This window comes from Chiroxiphia lanceolata, chromosome 6 (assembly GCF_009829145.1).
Source record: "Chiroxiphia lanceolata isolate bChiLan1 chromosome 6, bChiLan1.pri, whole genome shotgun sequence".
NCBI lineage: Eukaryota > Metazoa > Chordata > Aves > Passeriformes > Pipridae > Chiroxiphia > Chiroxiphia lanceolata.
In genome coordinates, this window is record NC_045642.1 from 30,012,708 (window position 1) to 30,030,789 (window position 18,082).

At 46.0% G+C, this 18,082-nt stretch overlaps 1 protein-coding gene and 1 long non-coding RNA gene across 3 annotated transcripts in view; both read right to left on the reverse strand.

Moving 5' to 3' along the window:
• Nucleotides 1-6,975, reverse strand: part of LOC116788733 — a 33,193-nt gene extending 26,218 nt beyond the window's left edge. Inside the window, exons 1-3 of the long non-coding RNA XR_004357749.1 lie at nt 6,898-6,975; nt 6,173-6,334; nt 3,729-3,847 (exon numbers count right to left, since the gene is read on the reverse strand). This is a non-coding gene — a long non-coding RNA (uncharacterized LOC116788733). The remainder of the gene's footprint in view (nt 1-3,728; nt 3,848-6,172; nt 6,335-6,897) is intronic.
• A 6,078-nt stretch (nt 6,976-13,053) lies between these two features.
• SRSF5 (serine and arginine rich splicing factor 5) lies at nt 13,054-17,626 on the reverse strand. Of its 2 annotated transcripts, none has more exons than XM_032691790.1 (8): nt 17,493-17,626; nt 16,924-17,078; nt 16,646-16,716; nt 16,334-16,429; nt 15,915-15,984; nt 14,551-14,624; nt 14,108-14,218; nt 13,054-13,948 (listed from the first exon to the last, which is right to left on the reverse strand). In XM_032691790.1, the coding sequence occupies exons 2-8, from the start codon at nt 17,047-17,049 to the stop codon at nt 13,699-13,701; spliced, it is 798 nt and encodes a 265-aa protein (XP_032547681.1). In that variant the 5' UTR covers nt 17,050-17,078; nt 17,493-17,626; the 3' UTR covers nt 13,054-13,698. The 2 variants fall into 2 exon arrangements, with proteins under 2 accessions (XP_032547681.1, XP_032547680.1); XM_032691789.1 differs by having other exon boundaries at nt 16,924-17,081.
• Nucleotides 17,627-18,082: the final 456 nt, after the last annotated feature.

An 18,082-nucleotide genomic window follows, 5' to 3' on the forward strand; every position in this document is an offset into this window, starting at 1 on the left:
CTAAAAATATGAAAAAGCAGTGCCCAGAGGAGGGTGGCTTGGGAAAGAAGAAGCAGAGGAAAGAGCCCAACGGTGTTCCTGCATCCCTGCAGGATTTCTGGGAAGGTGCCATGCCTTTCCATGCCCTGCAAAGAGCAGGGTCATGCTGGGGGCCCCGCTCACAGTAGTTACCACACCATGCAAACAAGCACCTGAAGGAAAGAGCCTCTTCCCTTTGTAATCCTTCAGGGAAGATTACATCCCTACAGCAAGCTTTGCCCACTGGAGACAATCCTCCAAGACAAGCTGTTGGCTTGCAAAGGAGGAGCCATGCACTTGGCTGCAACTGAGAGGAGGACAAGAGGTGCTGCTGTCCCAGGTGATCTCCCCAGGACCCTCCTCACCAGGAGAGCAGGCTTTAAGACCTTGGAGAGGCTTCGCTGCCCAGCAGGTCTGAACCACATGGCCAGATGCACCCATGCAGGGCAGCCTCTGTGGTGATCCTGACCGCTGCCACCATCTCTGTCTGCCCTTCCAAACCCCCAGAGATGGAGAGGGCTGCAGGACAGGCCAGCCAAGAAAAAGGTGCAGAAACAGTTAAAGTAGCTGGTAAATAAAATTCCCAGCAGAAAAAAACATGATCAGGGCAGAGAAAAGCATCCTTTCCAGCACTGCCAACCCCATATACTCAAAAATTATGCATCAAGATCCAGAGAATCACAGCTTTAAAATTGCAAGGGGTTTGTTCTGGTTTTTTAAAGAAAATGATAAATGTCTGAGCTTTTCCTAATTGCAGTCTGGTTTCCTGAAATTTATGATCACGTTTTCAAACTTTTCTGCAAATCCCTGAGGGCTATGAACTTCTTTTTTTTTTTTTTTTTTATAAAATAAAATTGAGGAGCTCACCTAATGCCCATAGCTTTGGGGCAAACAGCAAAGATCAAAAGACACACTAAAATGAGGACTATAGGAAACACTGGAAATCTCAGGAATGAACACCCTCCAGTGTTACATCTTATCATTTCCCCCCAGTGTTCCACAAAAACACTTTTAGAAGATATTTTGCTGTTTTAACAAACATCACATTGCTTAAGTACTTTATTTGCCAGCATGAAGAGCAGGTCTTCAGTGGCATTTTGCTTCCAAGAATAATGTTGTTTGCAGCCAAGGCCTGCAGAAAAGTTAAAACTGAGGCTGCTGTCCCTGGCTAAGGGGACCAGAGAAGTACACAGTTTCCAGGAACATGTTGTGTGCTCAAGGTTGCTGCTGTTCACAGAGCAAGGAAGGTTGTGAAACGTTATCCAGGTCAAACCCAGACCTGACTTTCCATCTTTAGCCTGATCCATACAGAAATATATTGCCCAAAAGGCATCAGCTTACTTTCTTTGTCTCCAAACTGCCATGTCTTACAGAGAGACCTGTGTTACAGGCAGACAGGCTGTGGGAAATATATCAACCAGTAAAGAGCTCAGTGATCCTGCAAGATTAAAGGCTGATCTGAGTGCAAACTTGCTATCGTGCCTCTTGAAAGGATTTGGCATGTAACGGCCTGATTATCGATTGCTGTCCTTAAGAGAATGTGATCCTCTCTTTGCACTGATCCTGTTAGCTTTATTTTCGGTACCACGTGCCGAAACATCCTCTTGTAGAGATAATGGCCTCGTTTGGTTGCTGCCAGAATGAACAAATGGAAACAAAAAACATGCTGCTAATAATTATGTCCTACTCTAATTAAAACAAGACAAAAACACTGCACTGCTGGGTTTGGTTTGCCATGGCCTGGGTGCTTGGACAAGCCCCGGGCACGAGGGCTGACCACAGGAATGCCAATAACCAAAGCACAGGAGTGCCTAATATATCAGTGGAACTCAAAATCAGGAGGTTTCCACCAGCCCAGAAACTCAGCAAAACATTCATTAAGACAAGGAATATGTTTGGTACCCAAACTGGGATCCAGCTACATAGAGGCTGCTCCTCTAGGCAGAGCTCAGCCCACATGAGCTTAATAAGCTGCCAGAGGTGATGGCAGATGGGTAAAGTACACAAATTATCAAAGGTTTTTTAACAGTCCTCTTGAACTTTTCATGGCACATCTGCACCATGCAGAAAGGCCAATAGCTCAGTTCAGGCAGAAGGCAACAGCTGTAGCAGGATGGTTGAAGAGAGGCAGAATTTGGTTTGCCTGTGTCCCACAGCAGGACATTAAGCAAGAAAATAGGTCTAGCTCCCTTCTCCTGTAAGTGAACACCATAAGTTCTGCACATGCTGCCTCTTCAGTCTGAATCAGGGTCCAGTCACAACAGGTGCAAATTGAAGAAAAAGGAACAAAATATGTGGGGAAGAAAAAAGAACAAATGCCTCCACAAATCCAAAATTAAAAGCAGTGGCACAGCCACACCACTGAGCACTCACAGAGCTTGCCCTGTAAACAAAAAGTATCCAAGTACTGCTGTACACACAAATATTTATTTAGGATTACTCCACTGATGGATTGTGAATAACAAGAGCTTGGCCAATACTCCAGGATTACCCAGAGATGACCAGACTTCAAACATGCCTTGGATATGGTTTCAGGAGCCCCACCTCAGCTATGGTGCTGACTTGTGAATTCCTGCTGTTTCCTATGCCCTCAGGCTGGCACACTTGGGATGCCTCAGTGGCCTGTGGGAGTCAGGCTTTCACACCGGCCTTTCTGTGGATGCTGAAAACAAAACCAGGCTTAAAAGAAAACTGTAGCAAGAACATGCTATGCTTATCGCTTATTAAGGTCAAATTGCTTCCCCACTGCTTTTCCCACAAAGGAGATGGCTATGGAGCAGGACCAAGATCTAGACTGATCCCAGCCGGCCCCTCAATTGCTTTTTTGGTCCTCATGAAGAAGTGCAGTGTGGCTGCCGCCACTTCTGTCTCTTAGGGAGCTCTTTGCTGCTAAGTAAACTAACATGTCCTCTTCTTGAAACTCTTAACACCCATGGAAGAGAGAGAAATCTGACCTTCTAATACACACAGTCTACAGCTTCCATGTAAAGTCCATGAGTACCCACAAGTGTAAAAAAGAAGAGAGACAAGGTCATTTCGAGGCACCAAAGCCAGTGATACAAGGATGCTGAAGGAGCAGACAATGACCAGGCAAAGCCACGGGCTCCACAGTGGCATCATAATACTACTTATTAGCCCTGTAACTCCAAAAGGTCAGCTTGGTCCTACAAGGTCAGGCACGCATTTAAATCTAGATCTGTTTTGGACTGGATTACTTAAATTATTTCTTCGTTTTGTTCTCCAAAAAAGATATTTTTCCTCCTCATGCTTTTTAGAAGTCTTTCACACAGTCACCTGGGGATTCATTTTTAAGATTAACCGTGGTGGTAGTTTCAAGGCTTTCTCCTGGACATGGAAATTTCTCTCACTTCTAAAGGCAATTTGGCTGCCCTTTATGTGGGAGCTTGGGGAGCAGCAGGAGGGGGAAAACTGGGTGATGAGTCTACATTGTTATAGACCTCCAGGCTCTCCCTGGGGGTTTACATAAGGGTCTTGGTCTCTTTCATTAATCCTTGGTGATTCCTGATCGCCTTATTTCTTACTTTCCACTTCCCTAACCTTTATTAAATCTTCCTATTCATTATGTAGGAAGGAGAGCTAGTTCATATCACTAACAGAACAGTTTAAAGCTACGACATCAGAACTTGAGCACAATCTACCCAATGAAATTATTTAAAGTATAAGTTTTGATATAAACAAAGCACACTCACCTCAGTTGAAGGTGCAAGTGCCCTTTGTAGATGTACAGGATCCACAGCTGGAAGTTAGGCAAGGGACTGGGCAACCTTCTGCTGCCCAGATCAGCTCTCCCAAGCTCGTGTCGAAGAGTCTTCTCGTATGACCCAGAGAAAACACATCATTCTCTGTATAGTTATCACCCCACAAAGGTCAAAAGAACAGTAGACAAGGTTCATTTCTCCCATTTAGCTAAGAGCAATAGTTAGGGCTATACAGATTGGAGACAGGCTTAAGGAATGCCCTGCTGCCCTGCTGCCAACATTTTATCAAAGTTGCAAGAAAACTTAAGCTGTCAAATTTTTCTGAAGCTGTTGACGTCTGGTCCCTTAGGAAATGAAACAGTCAAGATTAACTAGACCCACTAAATACATAGTTAACAAGTAACTACATTAGATAATAAACAATATCTCTTTTCCTACAGAGAAAAATAAGCATCACAGACATGAACACGCTTCCTTCTATAGAATTTCCTCTCAAAAATCTGCCCTTAAGGTGATTCTACTCCAACACCATGCTGACACCCTTCCTGTGGGCAGAGACAGCAAAAGCAGAAACACCTTCTACATCTGGGAACGTGGGGTGCCCCCGGTGCTCCCCTCAACACATCAGCAGGAGGGTTTCTGCCCCAGACCTGCAGCCTTCTTCCCACCAAGGGAAAACAGAGTCTTTCCCATGTAACACCACATTGCCTGCTGCTACAGGCTCCTTAGGGAAAGAGAGAATGTACCTCAGCAGCCAGAAATCCATGGCAACCTGTGTTTGCCTACCATAAAAATCACCCTTCTCCAGAAGCAGAGCTCTCTGTCTGGAGCAAATCCCTTAGGGTAATAACACCACTGAGAGAATGGGGCAGGACTCTTCCCTCCCACCAGGCCCTTTGGCAGTTTCCAGTGCTGGTAGAAAGCCTTGCTCTAGAAATTTGGAGGAAGATTCAGTGCACTGATATAATAATGTTTGTCTAAATGGCTGAAGTACCTCACACTCTCAGGAGCAGCATTTCTTTCTCCAGAGCTTCCCACACTGCTTGAGGCATAAACAATGCCCACCTGGCCAGCAAACTCAAATTTAAAACACCCTCCCTGACACAGAGAAGAGGCATCTAAGTTTCTTTTTCACTGCTGACCAAATGGAGCATGCTCCAGCGGACACTACTGAGTCGACTCTGGGTCTCTGGCTGGGATGAAGCCATCAGTAAAATTACACAGGGTGCAACATCTCCACTCTGACTGTTTAAAATAAATGTCACTAAACCAGACAGATGCTGGCATTGTGTCCCAGCAGGTACTAATTTAGCCCACACAGAGTGCTCTTACATCATTTGTTCTGGGCACAGCTTAATTGCTAAATTAATTACTTTTTCCTATGAAACAAAATTGTACAAGAGGTAATCATGTGATTTTTAAGCTTGATGGATGCTAAATGGGATTTGAATAAATAAAAACAACTTTGACTCCTGTCTACGCTCAGGATTGCTGAGAGTAGCACCACCAGGGTAGGGAGCCAGCAAATGCCTAGCAGTGGGGAACAAGGCACAGCTGCCACCAGGAAGGCAGAGATGCAAGGTTCCACTCCGGCATTGGGTGGTGGGTGGGGCCACCCTCTGTGCCGGAATGCTGCAGCCGACACAGCTGGGCAATGAACTGCAGGTCACAGTGCTGTCCATTCCCAGCACTTCCCAGTGGCTGCAGGAAGTCTCCAGGGTATGCTCCCTGTATCATGACAGGGCCTTCAGCCTTGCTGCAGGGAGCCCTGCAGGACTATCCAGAGCTGGGAGAGCCTCTCCAGCACCCCTCCATATGTGCCCCTTCCTTGTGACATGCCGGATAGTCCCTGCCATCGTGGAGTTGGTGTGGCAGCACACTAGCACCCAGCATGGGGATGAGGAGAGAGGGGAGTGTGGCCATCACCGTGTCATCAGGCTACAGCTGAGCTCAGCCAGTGATACACAGCAGCTTCTGCCCAGAGTGCTCCATGCCAGGTGGTGAATGGTTTGCATCTCAAGACCAGCCCATTCAACTTCTTTTCGTTTCTGACCCTATTGCAAGGCGCTCAGACACAAGCAGTGCTAACCACTACTCCAAACACAGAACTTTTCCTGTGACAGGACAGAACAGACCTAGATTTTAATTGGAAAACTTCCCATCTAAATGGGACTCATCTTCAGGTGATGACAGAAGTGAAAAAATATGGAGAGTACGAAAACTGTGGTGTGAGGGAGCCACAGCTGGAACAAGTCATGACAAATCATGATTGCCTCTGAAGAAGCTCCTTGTTCCATTCCCTTACAGCCTCTCCAGCATAGTGCCCACATGTGGGCAGGGCTGTGGTGGGTAAAACCTCAAAAACACATAGAAATGAGCAAACTGATTAGCCAAGCCCATAACTGTACAGTTCTCATTGTTTTCTCAAACCTTACCTGAGCAAAATACGGACACAAGATTTTGAAGTCATGCCTGGTATTGTGGGCCAACAGAAAGTGAAATCTGACATAAATCAAGCACCACTGCTCCTGTTGGGCACATCTCATGGAACAGAGCCTTTGGGCAACTACAGGACTGAGCTCAAGTTATATTAATTTCTGTAAAAACACAGAAGAGACAATGATCGCAGCTGCAAACTAGAAAACTGGGCTTCAGCTTCTCACTACTGAAAGAAGCACATAAGCCATTTTGTATTTATCAGATAAATTTATAAAGCTGCATTATGAAAGCATGAACCACTAACTCCTTTTAAAAAAGAAAGTCCACAACACAGCTCATTTTGAGCTCCAACAGGAAATCTGCGAACTTGTATACGTTTTCTTATTAATTTTTTAAATGCCTCCTTTAATGCCTCCGGTTTGTTAAGTGTCCCGTGATGCCTGTTGTATTAGGCCATATCTCTGAATTTGGGACTATTTGATTTCATAAAGGCGATCTAGGGAATCTACGGTGAGACTGTTTCAGGAGGTCTGTTCCCCGCGGGGAGCGCCGGGGCGCTGGGCGTGCGGCCACTGCCCTCCAGCGGCGGGAGCCGGGCAGGACTCTCCGCGCAGCTCCGCGGCTCCACGCAGAGGCCCTTGCGCCGGGGGCCGGCTGCTGGAGCACATACGAGTTGAGAGAGAAAAAGCGGAGAGCATCTGAAGGACAGCTCGAAGTTTACCTTTTAGGAACTGAGACCATCCAGGAAGCGGCTGAAGGAAGGAAAAGACATGCTTTGCCTAGGGATGAAACAGGCAGCTTCTCCGAGGCCGAAGCCTTCTCTGAACAGAGGTAGGTACGTGGCCGCCAGGTCAGCAGCAGCCCTGGCAGGCTACCAGCAGTATACTCACACAACACCCAGGCCCACTGCATGGGAGCATGCTCCTTTCTCCAGCCATGCCCTTCAGCCATCCCACCTCCCGCATCCCACCGAAGGGAGCAGCAGCTTTACAGCCAAGATCCAGTTCTCTTGGCCACACCTGAATGCAAACCCTCAGCTCCGATGCTCATGTGAAACAACTGGATGTCCCAGGATGACCCAGGGTGAAACAATGATCCTAATTTATTCTGCTTCCCTTGCCCAGTTTCTCCCTTGGCTCCCATGGCATTTCCTCCATTAACTACTAGGAAGCAGTAGGAACGCTTGAACAATAAACAACTAGCAGGCATTTTTTTAACTATTAGGGTAGTTGAAATATTCTTTTACAGCCCTGCAAAGACAAAGGGTGAGAGCATTAGAACATTGTCATTTTTAAAAACCTGAGCTGCACTGAGGAAGGGGCTCCAGGTGCTGCTGAGGCAGTGACACTTAGTTGCTTGTCTTGACCCTTTTCTCACCTCTTACCAAACTGGGTGCACAGCTAAAAGGCAAATGCAGTGAAAAACAAACATTTCCTTAGGAAGACTGGGGATTTGCAGGAAAGAAAAACCTGAAGGGAGGAGCAGAAAGAGATAAGGAATTGCTGTGGGCTTCACTCGCACATTTTCACTTATTTCCTATGGATCTTGCTCATGTGCTACTTTGGCAGCCCTTGCTTGTGTCTAGAAATCTTGCAGATGCCCAAGGAAAAATGAAACACATACAGTGCTGTAGGCCACCTCCTCCTGCTTACTCAGCCAGGGCCCAGCAATGAGGTCAGGCAGTTGTCAGTGACACAGAAGTCTCAAGGCAAAAACCTGTGATTTATGGGGAAGGGCCTTACCTCCAAGCATGGCACTGTGGTACTCACAAAGATGTAGGAGAAGCCTTGGGCATGGATGTGCAGAGCCACTGGGAGCTGCAGGCACTGCTCCTCTCCACCTGATGAGAGATGTCTGTGCTGGGCTCCTGAGCTGTTGTTGGGGCTTTTCTAGCCTGGCTGCCAGTCTGGAAAACAAAGTTACCAACCAAAGCAAGAGCGAGTGAGGAGGAACAGGGAGACCAGCTCCAACATTCCTTCCTGCTGCCAGCAGCGTTTCCAGAGCAATAGGGCTGGAGAAGCTGAGCCTACTGAGCTCCCAGATGAATAGGAGCAATGGACATGCTACTGAGGAATTATAATGCCCTTCAACATAGGGATTAGAACTCAGCAAACCTCCCTGATTAAAATCTCTTCCCCAGTACTGTAACACAACTATCCTATAACAACTTCCCTATCTGTGAGGCACTTTTAAACCCAGGCTTTATATTCTGCAAGCAGAGGACAGGATTCTACCAAAGGGGAAACACTTTCTTGACGCAGAAGGACTGAAGAGTGCTATCACTCACCAACTTCACGCAGGAAGGGATGGAGTAGCAGGTGATTTGACAGAAGCCTCGTACAGCTGCATCCACAGGCATGTGAGGTAATGACATTCACTTTGCTCTAGTCTAATGTGTTCAGCTATGTTTCTTAAGTCTCTCCCTGGACCTAGGGACAATTTGAAGGCAATAAATGTCTTAAATGAAGGTAAAATCTGGAGGAAGAGATCAGGAAGCATGGCACCTTAGGACAGGGCAGGCAATGTGCCATTCCCCAGCGTGGCAGGCATAGGGAAGCACATCCCCTATGCAGCCAGGGGTGGAGCAGTGGCAGGATGACCAGCAGTCACCCTTGCAGCAGCTGGAGGATCAACCACCTTCCTAGTTCCTCTTCCTGCCCCAGCATCAGCTGCTCAGCTCCTGCTTCCCTCCATGCCAGAGCACCGAGTGCATGTTGTGCCATGCAGCCTCGTACTGAAAGCATAAGGCAGGTACCACTCAGGGGTGGGTAAAAGCTGCCTATTTGGATTTGCTTGGAGAGCTCGGGTGATGTCTGCAGCCCCAGCTGGATCATGGTGCTGAAGGCAGCACTACTGTGCCCACTGAGCACAGCCCTGCACTGCAGAGGTCAGTTGAAGCTCCTACTATGCAGAACATCCCCTCAATGATAAAGATAGAATAATATTTTGGATATTAAGGCTTGCAGAATTAATTCCTATATGCAACCAAAAAATTTCTAGACAGTGTCCGACTTAGCACATCAGGAAAAGAGATATGAAAGCCCCTAAGAATTTACTAGAGAAATGACTCACCCATGGAGGAAGTTTCTTCCTAGACCTCCTATCAAGATGTTGCTTCATGGCCGGAAGAGTAAGTATTTTATAACGTTCATTAAAAACAAAGTACTCTGGGATGCATCATGTTTTTAAGCACTGGCCTTACCAATATGTTGTGGACAAGAGTTCTGATTCATTTTCCTTTGTATGAAGTGTCCGTCTTTACAACTTCTGAACAGGTCTCCCTCTCCTACCAGCTATGTTCTCATTCTCATTGTGAGGCTGGATGCTGGAAGAGGTGGGAGACCAGAGCAGAAGCTACACAAACTGCACAGCATATTTCTGAAGTGAATGGAGTTCACAGCTGATTGCTTTAAACGTGGATTTCTGTTTCAACGGCTGCTGAAGGGTAAGAGCAGTGTCCTGAGAGCTCATGTTTTGCTTGCATTAATTGAATGTTATTTGGACTTCTTCAAGCCTTCCTTCACTTTCCCAGCCACTTGCAGAAGAAGGGACCTCTAAACCCTTCAGTAGGATGAACGAAACCGAGTGAGCTTTTGAGAGCCCAGAGCTTTGGAGCCCGGGTTGCGTGCAAAGAACCTCATTGACCAGTGTGGCACCACCATTTGCATTTGGCCAGCAGGCCATGGACAAAGCCCTGAATGCAATCCTCCTCATGGTCCTCTCTGTCATCATGGAGATACCTAATTAACATGCGTGAACTTTATAAGTAGTGAATGTGTAAGACATTTACTGAATATGCAAGCTGAGAATGGGACATACACGATTAGAGGAGCTATCATCCTGTGTCCAATGCTGATAATAAAGGAATGCCTGCCCACTAACACTCACAAATTGAGTTTTAGGGGTTTCTTATTTGCCGATTTACAGTAACAAGTCTCTGAAGGTTGTCACTTTTGGAGTGGGGGGAGGAAGAAGAGAACAGAATTGCCAAGTACTGCAGCTGAAGGAAGGAAACATTTGGATCCTTTGCTAGAAAAGTACCTAAAGAGCTCAAAACCTAATTTAAAAATATATACAGTATTGGTATAGACGTAAGATAGACTCTTCTCCAACTTCAGCAGGTCCATAATGCCAAAGCCTGGCTGTCATTTGCAATGATGGCTGAAGAATGCCCTGTTGAATGAGATCCTCCACCAATCACCCCTCTGATGCTTCCAGTCCAGCTTTCTGCAGTCCCTGGGAACAAAGTAGCAGCAGAGTAGCTGCTACAGAGCTGCTGCAGTTATCACTTTACCAGATTTCATAGCTATGTGGAAGGGTAACTGCTAATGGGGAAAAAAAACCTGCTCTCATTTGGATCCTCAGGTGTGCCTTCAGTGCAAAGCAGTTGACATTCAAAACAGCCATGCAGGTGCTTGTAAGACTACAATAAAAAAAAGTGGCTTTCTAGGCTCCGAATCATAAATCACTGGAAACAACACAGCTTCACTCTTTTGGTAGGAGTTCCAAGTTCCTTCCTCTTGCTTTAAATCACCCAGCAATACCAATTGTAGCTGTGTCACAATCTTTCCATAACCTGGTTTCAGAACTGCTTATTCTCACATTTTTCTCTTTCCTCAGATGCAGCACAAGTGATCTGTGCAGGTGCGGACACAGTTATTGCTCAACAAATGAAACCAGTGTCAAGACCTTGCAGAAACAGTGGGAAATCAGGGAAACAGTAGATGGATTCTGCAGCAGCTGTTATCACAACTCTCTGAGGTGCACCTTCTGCAGCCAGCTCACAGGTCTCCAGCAGTTCTGTGTAGGACTTTGATCTATGTGCTCATTTTACACCAGAGAAAGGGAGTGCCACAGAGCTACCTGCACCCACCATATTGTTTTCTGAAGACCTTGCTCCAGACTAAGCCTCTCCCTGTCAGACCAGAAAGGAGACATTCTGACAACCCTTTGAGACAGCTTAGGGCCATGGTCCCAAGTGACTCCCCCCAGTTTTGCCTGTATGAAAATCATTGCCTGCATCAGTTCCCTTTTTTTAATTTCACTTACTTGTAACTGTCCCACTGGCACATGTCGGAAGGGGCTGCTGAAGACATCATCGAAGATTAATGTAATTTCTCTAACAAAGACCCAAAATGAGGCGTGAAAGTTTCTCTGTGCAGAAACCAGCAAGATTCAGTGCACAGCTGAGCAGCCTGTGGACTGCTGGTCACTCCCGTCTTCCAAACCCTGAGCAACACTCTCTCCACACAGCAGAGGCCACAAAAACCATGACCATGGCTGCCTTAGTATGTTGAGTCAGTGCCCAGCAAGCCGTACCTCTGAGAATAGATGAACCTTGAACGTGCCCTTTATCAGCCAGTGCACTCAACAGCACGCCTGATGAGAACACCACCCAGCTATGGTGACAGTACATGCACCAGTACTCCTGAAGATTGGCATTAACACCTCCAACATCCAAAGTATGCACTGTAACCTTAAGTAATCCACCCTAACTAAGGATAAACAGGCTTGTACCAAGAACCTACACTGAGTAACACACAATCATTTCTGGCCAGAAGTCAACATAATCCCCCATAATGCAAAGCCTGGGAGTTTGTTTTAAAATGGAAGCTCCTCACCACAACAGCCAGCTCCCCAGGGAATATGCAGACACCTATTCACACCACTTGCAAGGCAAGTAAGCGGTGCAGTTTAGAAACAGAATTCAGAACAACTACTTATACAGCAGACAGCATTTCATGTTTAGCCTGAGAGAAGAGTCTGACATCCCACCCCCTTCCCATCATCAGGTGCCTTCAGCTACCTAGGTTCCAGTTGAAGCTAAGTCCCACTGGGGGACACACAGATGCCCATCATCAACCCAAGTAAGGAGGATCAACTCACTTAAGGTCTCAACACAGCTAACCTTCCACCCCCATGTCAGTGCTGCTTTTATCCCCAGAAGTTAAAGCCCTTTTCTTCCACAACTCTTGGGGTGATCCAGCATCAGATTCCAAGCCTCTGAGAACGAAGCCTCCCCTTCTCCAAAGTTGACTAGAAAAGATCCAGTTAACTATGGATCTAAGCCCCTCTCCATGCCTGCTCCCAGCAGCGGCTGGTACGGCTGGTACACCGCCACCTTAACACACCGATCCACAAGGCACAAAAGCTCCTCCCTCCATTACCTCAATACACAAGGACTCTGCAACAGCGAGAAGGCAGCAGGGCTGCAGAGGCCAGACCTCGTTCTGAAAGGAACCCCCTTGCACTTCCTATTCTCTCTCCAAATCCCAGCCTAGGCTACAAAGATCTTTTTAAAGGTTTCAACAGATTATTAGAATAGCTTTTAAAGCACTTTATAGAGAAAACATTATTTTTGAAATTAATTTCTAAAGCTCTCTTGTTGGTGAGGGCTTGAGAAATGCAGGGATTGCAGAAAACTGCTGCCCCTAGAAGGCACAAACACTATAACGCAAAGCCTCAGGGTATCACTGCTGTAGTCCCACCCACTAACTTAAATATGCCTCTTGCCTCAGAACGAGGACTAATGCCTATGAAAATGGTTTATCTCAACGTTCTCAGAAGCATCTGCACACACACACTAATGATGTATGCTGACTACATCCATCTTTAACATTCCATGCTTATTATCCAAAGTGATTAAAAGCTAAATGACTCATCTGTTCCATTTTTTGCTCTGAACAATGACAAGCATTAATTGTTCTTCTTTCAGAACACACAGACGTTCAAGGACATTGCATGATGTATTTAAAAGGACGCCACTTCTCCCCCAGGCCCGAAACAGTCATCACTTTGCCACAGACCCATCTTTAAGAAACATTTTAATGCAGCTACAAACACTTTATTAACACTAAGAACAAACTAGACACAGAAATGTTTCTTTATACTTTATTTGAGCTATTTCATTCTTAGGTATCAAGAATTAGAGTGCTTCATAGAATATTATTACCACAGGGCAGTGAAATGGGCATTTTCTTAGTGTAGTGCAAGTCATATTAAATGAAAATATTTTAAAATAAAGTTTTATTAGCAGTACCAACCAGCACTTATCTGCTGACCTATAACTGAAACAATGTCTCAAAAGCACAAAAAAATACCCTCTGAAATACAGCTTTATGTACAGCACATATAGAGCTCTTGGATGCCTAAAGCTATTAGTTTGATATTAAACTAATGCTTTTGAGTTGCTATTCACAGTCGAATATACTGAGAATTAAGTGTTCAGATGACTTCGAGTACAAAAAAATTTTTCTGCTTTAGTTATAAAGAGCTCTGCCAATATACACAAACTATACACTTCAGACATTCACAAAAAAATGTGAGCAAGAAAAGGGTTATCAAAAAACATTTAATACAATTAGTCAATAACCCTTCCCACCATGGTCCACATCTACAAAGTTCTCCCATCCCTCCCCCCCTCCCCATCCAAACCCTTCCCCACAGAAAGTCACATACTTACCACAAGTTTTAGCAAGTATGGTTTAAAAAAGGGCCCCAAGGCAAGTTACTATATTATAGTTCAGTTGCCACTGTCAACAGATCTGGACCTTGATCTAGACCTCTGCCGATCCACAGATGATGGAGATTTTGATCTGCTGGATGAACGACGTTTCTGGCTCTTGTCTGGCATTGGAGATCTACTAACTGACCGAGACTTGCTATGGCTCCTGCTCCGTGACCTGCTGTAAGACTTGCGGCTGCGGGAACGAGAACGGCTACGAGACCCGGACGAGCTTCTGCTGCGCGACCGCGACCTGCTTCTGGACCTACTGTGGAAATGAAGAGCAACAGTGTGAGCAACAAAATCCCACGGACCACGGCAATAACCAGGCAATTCACTGGGCTCCAGAGTTCAGCTGCCTGGTCACTGACTTCAAGGCTTCCTCCGTGAATATTTAAGCATTATTTAAGAGAACAGAAATCCATACCTGTGCCTTTTGCTGCCTTCGATTAGTTTGATTTTCCTTCCATTAATTTCTTTACCAGAAAGCTTTTCAATAGCATTCTTTAAATCACTGTAAGAGGCGAATTCAACCACCCTACAGAAAACAGAAAAAAAATCCCCAAACACAAAGATTACTATTACAAGTTGTATTTATAAACACAAGCACAATTTACAACCGTGAAAAAACGGGGAAAAAAATGAAAAAAAAAAAAAATCAAACTGCAAAACACACTGCTCAGCGTAAATATCCCTTGTTATCACTGAAGCATGGAAAATTCCACTCCCTAAATACTGAATGCATTTTCAAAGGGCAGTGAAATTAAACCAGGAACAGGTGCTGACACTGAAAGTAGCCAGCTTCCCTCCCCAAATATTACACGTAAGTTATTACTCTACAGCTTTCAAGAGGTGATTTGAGAAGCTTACCCTTCATTTAACTTAGGTCTATGTGCATCTGCAAAGGTTACTTCCCCGGCTTGTCTCATGAAGTCTTTGAGATCCTAACACAAGACCACTTATGTTATGCACAGAAGTGAAATTAATACTTATCTATACAAAAGTAGTTTAAAACAAACAAAAGAATCTTATGACTACTGAAAGAGAAGATGTTAGGTAAATCACAAACATGGCAACTGCCATACTTGTATTCTATCAATACTGAATTATCTATATTAGGGCACGAAATAAATGAAAAAAAGCATATTGCTTTAAGCAAAATGCTAGTAAGTGTCTTAACAATAAGGCAAATATTAGTCTACAATGATTTTACAGATTAAATAACAAAGAGAAAGAAAGAGAGAGAGAGAAAGAAATAAAAAAGCACATTTGTATACATAGTGGATTGAGTGTGAAATACTACCCATATATTTTTGGATTATTTCAGTCTCCATTTACATTACAAATCTTACACGAATATAGAATTACATTTACATAACGCCAATTATTTTGTGCCCCATATGTCATTAAAAATATAGTTTACTTTACCTTCATTAACAATTCCCTAGGCTAGCCAAGCAGCAAACTGCATTAAGCGACCGGAGATACCGTCATGACATATGCCCGACTGGCTCTTCGCCACCCACTTGACGAACACTACCCAGTCGATGGAAGCCATTAATCGCACTGCCCTCCCTATCAGGAGACTATGGATGGATCCAGACATTCTCTATGCTTGATGTCACCAAGGACCACTTTACTGCGATCAGGATTCCAACGACCACCTAATTTCGAATCTTTCAACTCTTTTCGACCAGGACCTCGTTATTCGGAAGCGTTACAGGAAGAACAGCTCTCAACTTAGGAATCAGATCTCGTTAACGCTCTGGGATCGCTGCAATGTGGCACTTTAAGGAGTGCATCGATTACGTCTAGACCGGCAAACACAGATCTAGAGGTGGCCAAGTGACATTGTAGGAGCTGACTGGAAAGTCAACCAGGCCCGACCAAGAGTGACCAAGACAGAACGATTAGGATAACCCACAGGCACTCCTCGTCATAAGGCCAACGACACAGATAGGCTGGCAAATAAAGGGTTTAATATGTGGTTAAAATGGATTTTAAAAACAAGAAAAAAGTAAATATATATCCTCAAATATATAAATTTATTATTATTATAAATTTAAATTAACTAGTTTTCATTCAAAATATTTAAATTACATTAAAAATCATATTAATTACATAAACATTTTAATAAGTTAGATTTAATTTTAATCAATTATTTTACAAAATAACTACATTATATAACATTTCCTTTAAATTAAATCAAAATAGTTAATTGTGTTTCAACAAACCTGCCAGCTGACTCGGGAAGACAAATTTTCCACTATGAGGCGATTTTCTGTTCTTAAAGGTGGGGCATTTCTGTTTGGAAATAAACAATTCAGACTTTTATCAGCAAACAATATATAACCACTTTAATATTAACTACGGCTGTACCAAGAGCCAGTATTGGCGTATCATCATTAGCACTACAAGCTGAACTACGTAATGCCCCGAGCAATGTAGGACAGGCAGTAAATACTTTTGGGAGGGAGCATAAAGATGACAAGCATATGTGAGCAGTTCCATAATCCCCATCTCCTACTGCCACATCAAATGACTGACTAAAAAGGCAACACCTTTTAACAGCTCACTCCAGCTCAAGTTCTTGGATAGGATGAGCCCACAGCGTTCCTTTTTTTAAAGTGCTTCAGTTCAAAGCAACACGTACCTCCTGTCACTGCGCGGCCGGCGGCTACTGAACCGGTCAGAGTACCTCCCTCTGCCTCTACCCCTCGAGCGTGCTCGGGCATGCTCAATTGTCACCCTGGGAAATGAAAAACACGGAAAACCACATGTGTTTACATTTTTTCTTCTTATGTATCCTGCTACAGTAAGTGGGGGGGGGGAGGGGGCGAAGACACACAGACCAAACAAACACAAAATAGTTTGAACAGCACTGATTATGCAACACAAGCTAAAGTTGACTCACTGCTTATTTTAGATAGCCAAGATGGCATATCCATGAAATAGGATACCTCACCTCTCACTGCAAAGCTCTTTTCCATCCAATTCATAGACAGCATCGTCTGCATCCCTCGGATCCTCAAATTCCTGCAAAACCACCACCACAAGTGTCAGTATCAAATTACATCTCCAGTAAATGAACAGATGCTTATTTGTCACACGGCATACCTCCTTGGGCACGTTAACGGGTTTTTTTTTTAGAAGTAGCGTCGTGCACATAAAACGCGAATGAGCACCGAGGGCGAGGGACCCTGCGAGGCTAGGGAAGGGGGAGGAGAAGGTGGGCACACTCACCACAAACCCAAACCCTCTCTTCAGGTCGATGTCGCGGATACGGCCGTATCCTTTGAAGAACCTCTCCACATCTTTCTCCCTGGCGGCCGGGTTCAGCCTCCCGATGAAGACACGGCAGCCGCTCATGGCTGTCTGCGTTCTGTGTGTGCGCGGCGCTGCTGCGAGGACACTGCGCGTCAGGCCCCGCGGGTGACTCAGCACCGCCCGCCGCTGCCGCACTGCGCCGCGCGCCGGCCCCGCCCCTGTCGCGGGCCAATGGGAGAGCGCCGGGTGGACACCGCCTCAGCCCGCGCCAATGGGAGCAGGGTGCTCCACCCGCGGCCCCTCCCCCGCCGAGTCGGGGAAGAAAAGAGAACGCCATCGCTCCGCCACAAAATGGCGGCCGTGCCGCACCCAGCTGCGGCATCGACCGCGACGCGGCGCGCACCGAGCGAAACGGCACGGCGAGAACGCCGGCCGTGCGCTATAAGCCGGCCAGGCAGGCAGAGGAAGCGTCCTGCACCGCATCCCACCCGCTAAGTTCCCCCGGCGTCCCGCTCCGCAAGGAAGCCGCAGGGGCTGTCACGAACCTGGGCTGCGGGTCTCGGTGCGGACCAAGCCTGGCGAGTGCGAGGTGTGGTGTGGTGTGGTGTGGTGCAGTGGGCGCTCAACGGTGCGTCCTCACCGTCTGGCGATCAGCTCCGACTACTGCGCAACACCAGCGCTGCGCCTGGAAATGGAGGCGGCCCCGCGCGTCACCGCCGCCCCGCGCGGCCATTGGCCCAGGCGGCGGCCACGCCCCCCGGGGAATCCAGGGCAGGGCGGGGCCGCGGCCCTGCGTCACTCTGCGGGAGCCATTTTGGGGTGTAGGAGAGGCGGGAGCGATCCTGAGGCTACAGTGAGCTAGCATGGGGTTGTCATAAAACTGAGTTGTTAGGTTAAAGACAACCATCAGGACTCTTTTACTCATACAGTACACAACAGTAAAAAGCTGTGCTGCGCTTGTGTGCCAGGCGGGTGTGAGAGTAGGCAAGGTCTTGCAGAAACAGACTGTGATCAGCAAAGAATGAGGATAAAAATATGTGAGGTGCTCCTGATCTGCTTGCATCCTCATTTGGAACCAAGTATGTAATCACAAGGTAGATAGCTGAGCTTCATCTCTGTTTTACATAACTCTACA

Bases quoted from the DNA above. Each gene is read 5' to 3' on its own strand.
- SRSF5 (XM_032691790.1), bottom strand. From the start codon at position 17,049: ATGAGCGGCTGCCGTGTCTTCATCGGGAGGCTGAACCCGGCCGCCAGG. The intron at 16,717-16,923 runs GTGAGTGTGCCC...GTGGTTTTGCAG, and splicing joins AGAGAGGGTTTGGGTTTGTG to GAATTTGAGGATCCGAGGGA. The intron at 16,430-16,645 runs GTGAGGTATCCT...TTCATTTCCCAG, and splicing joins AAAGAGCTTTGCAGTGAGAG to GGTGACAATTGAGCATGCCC.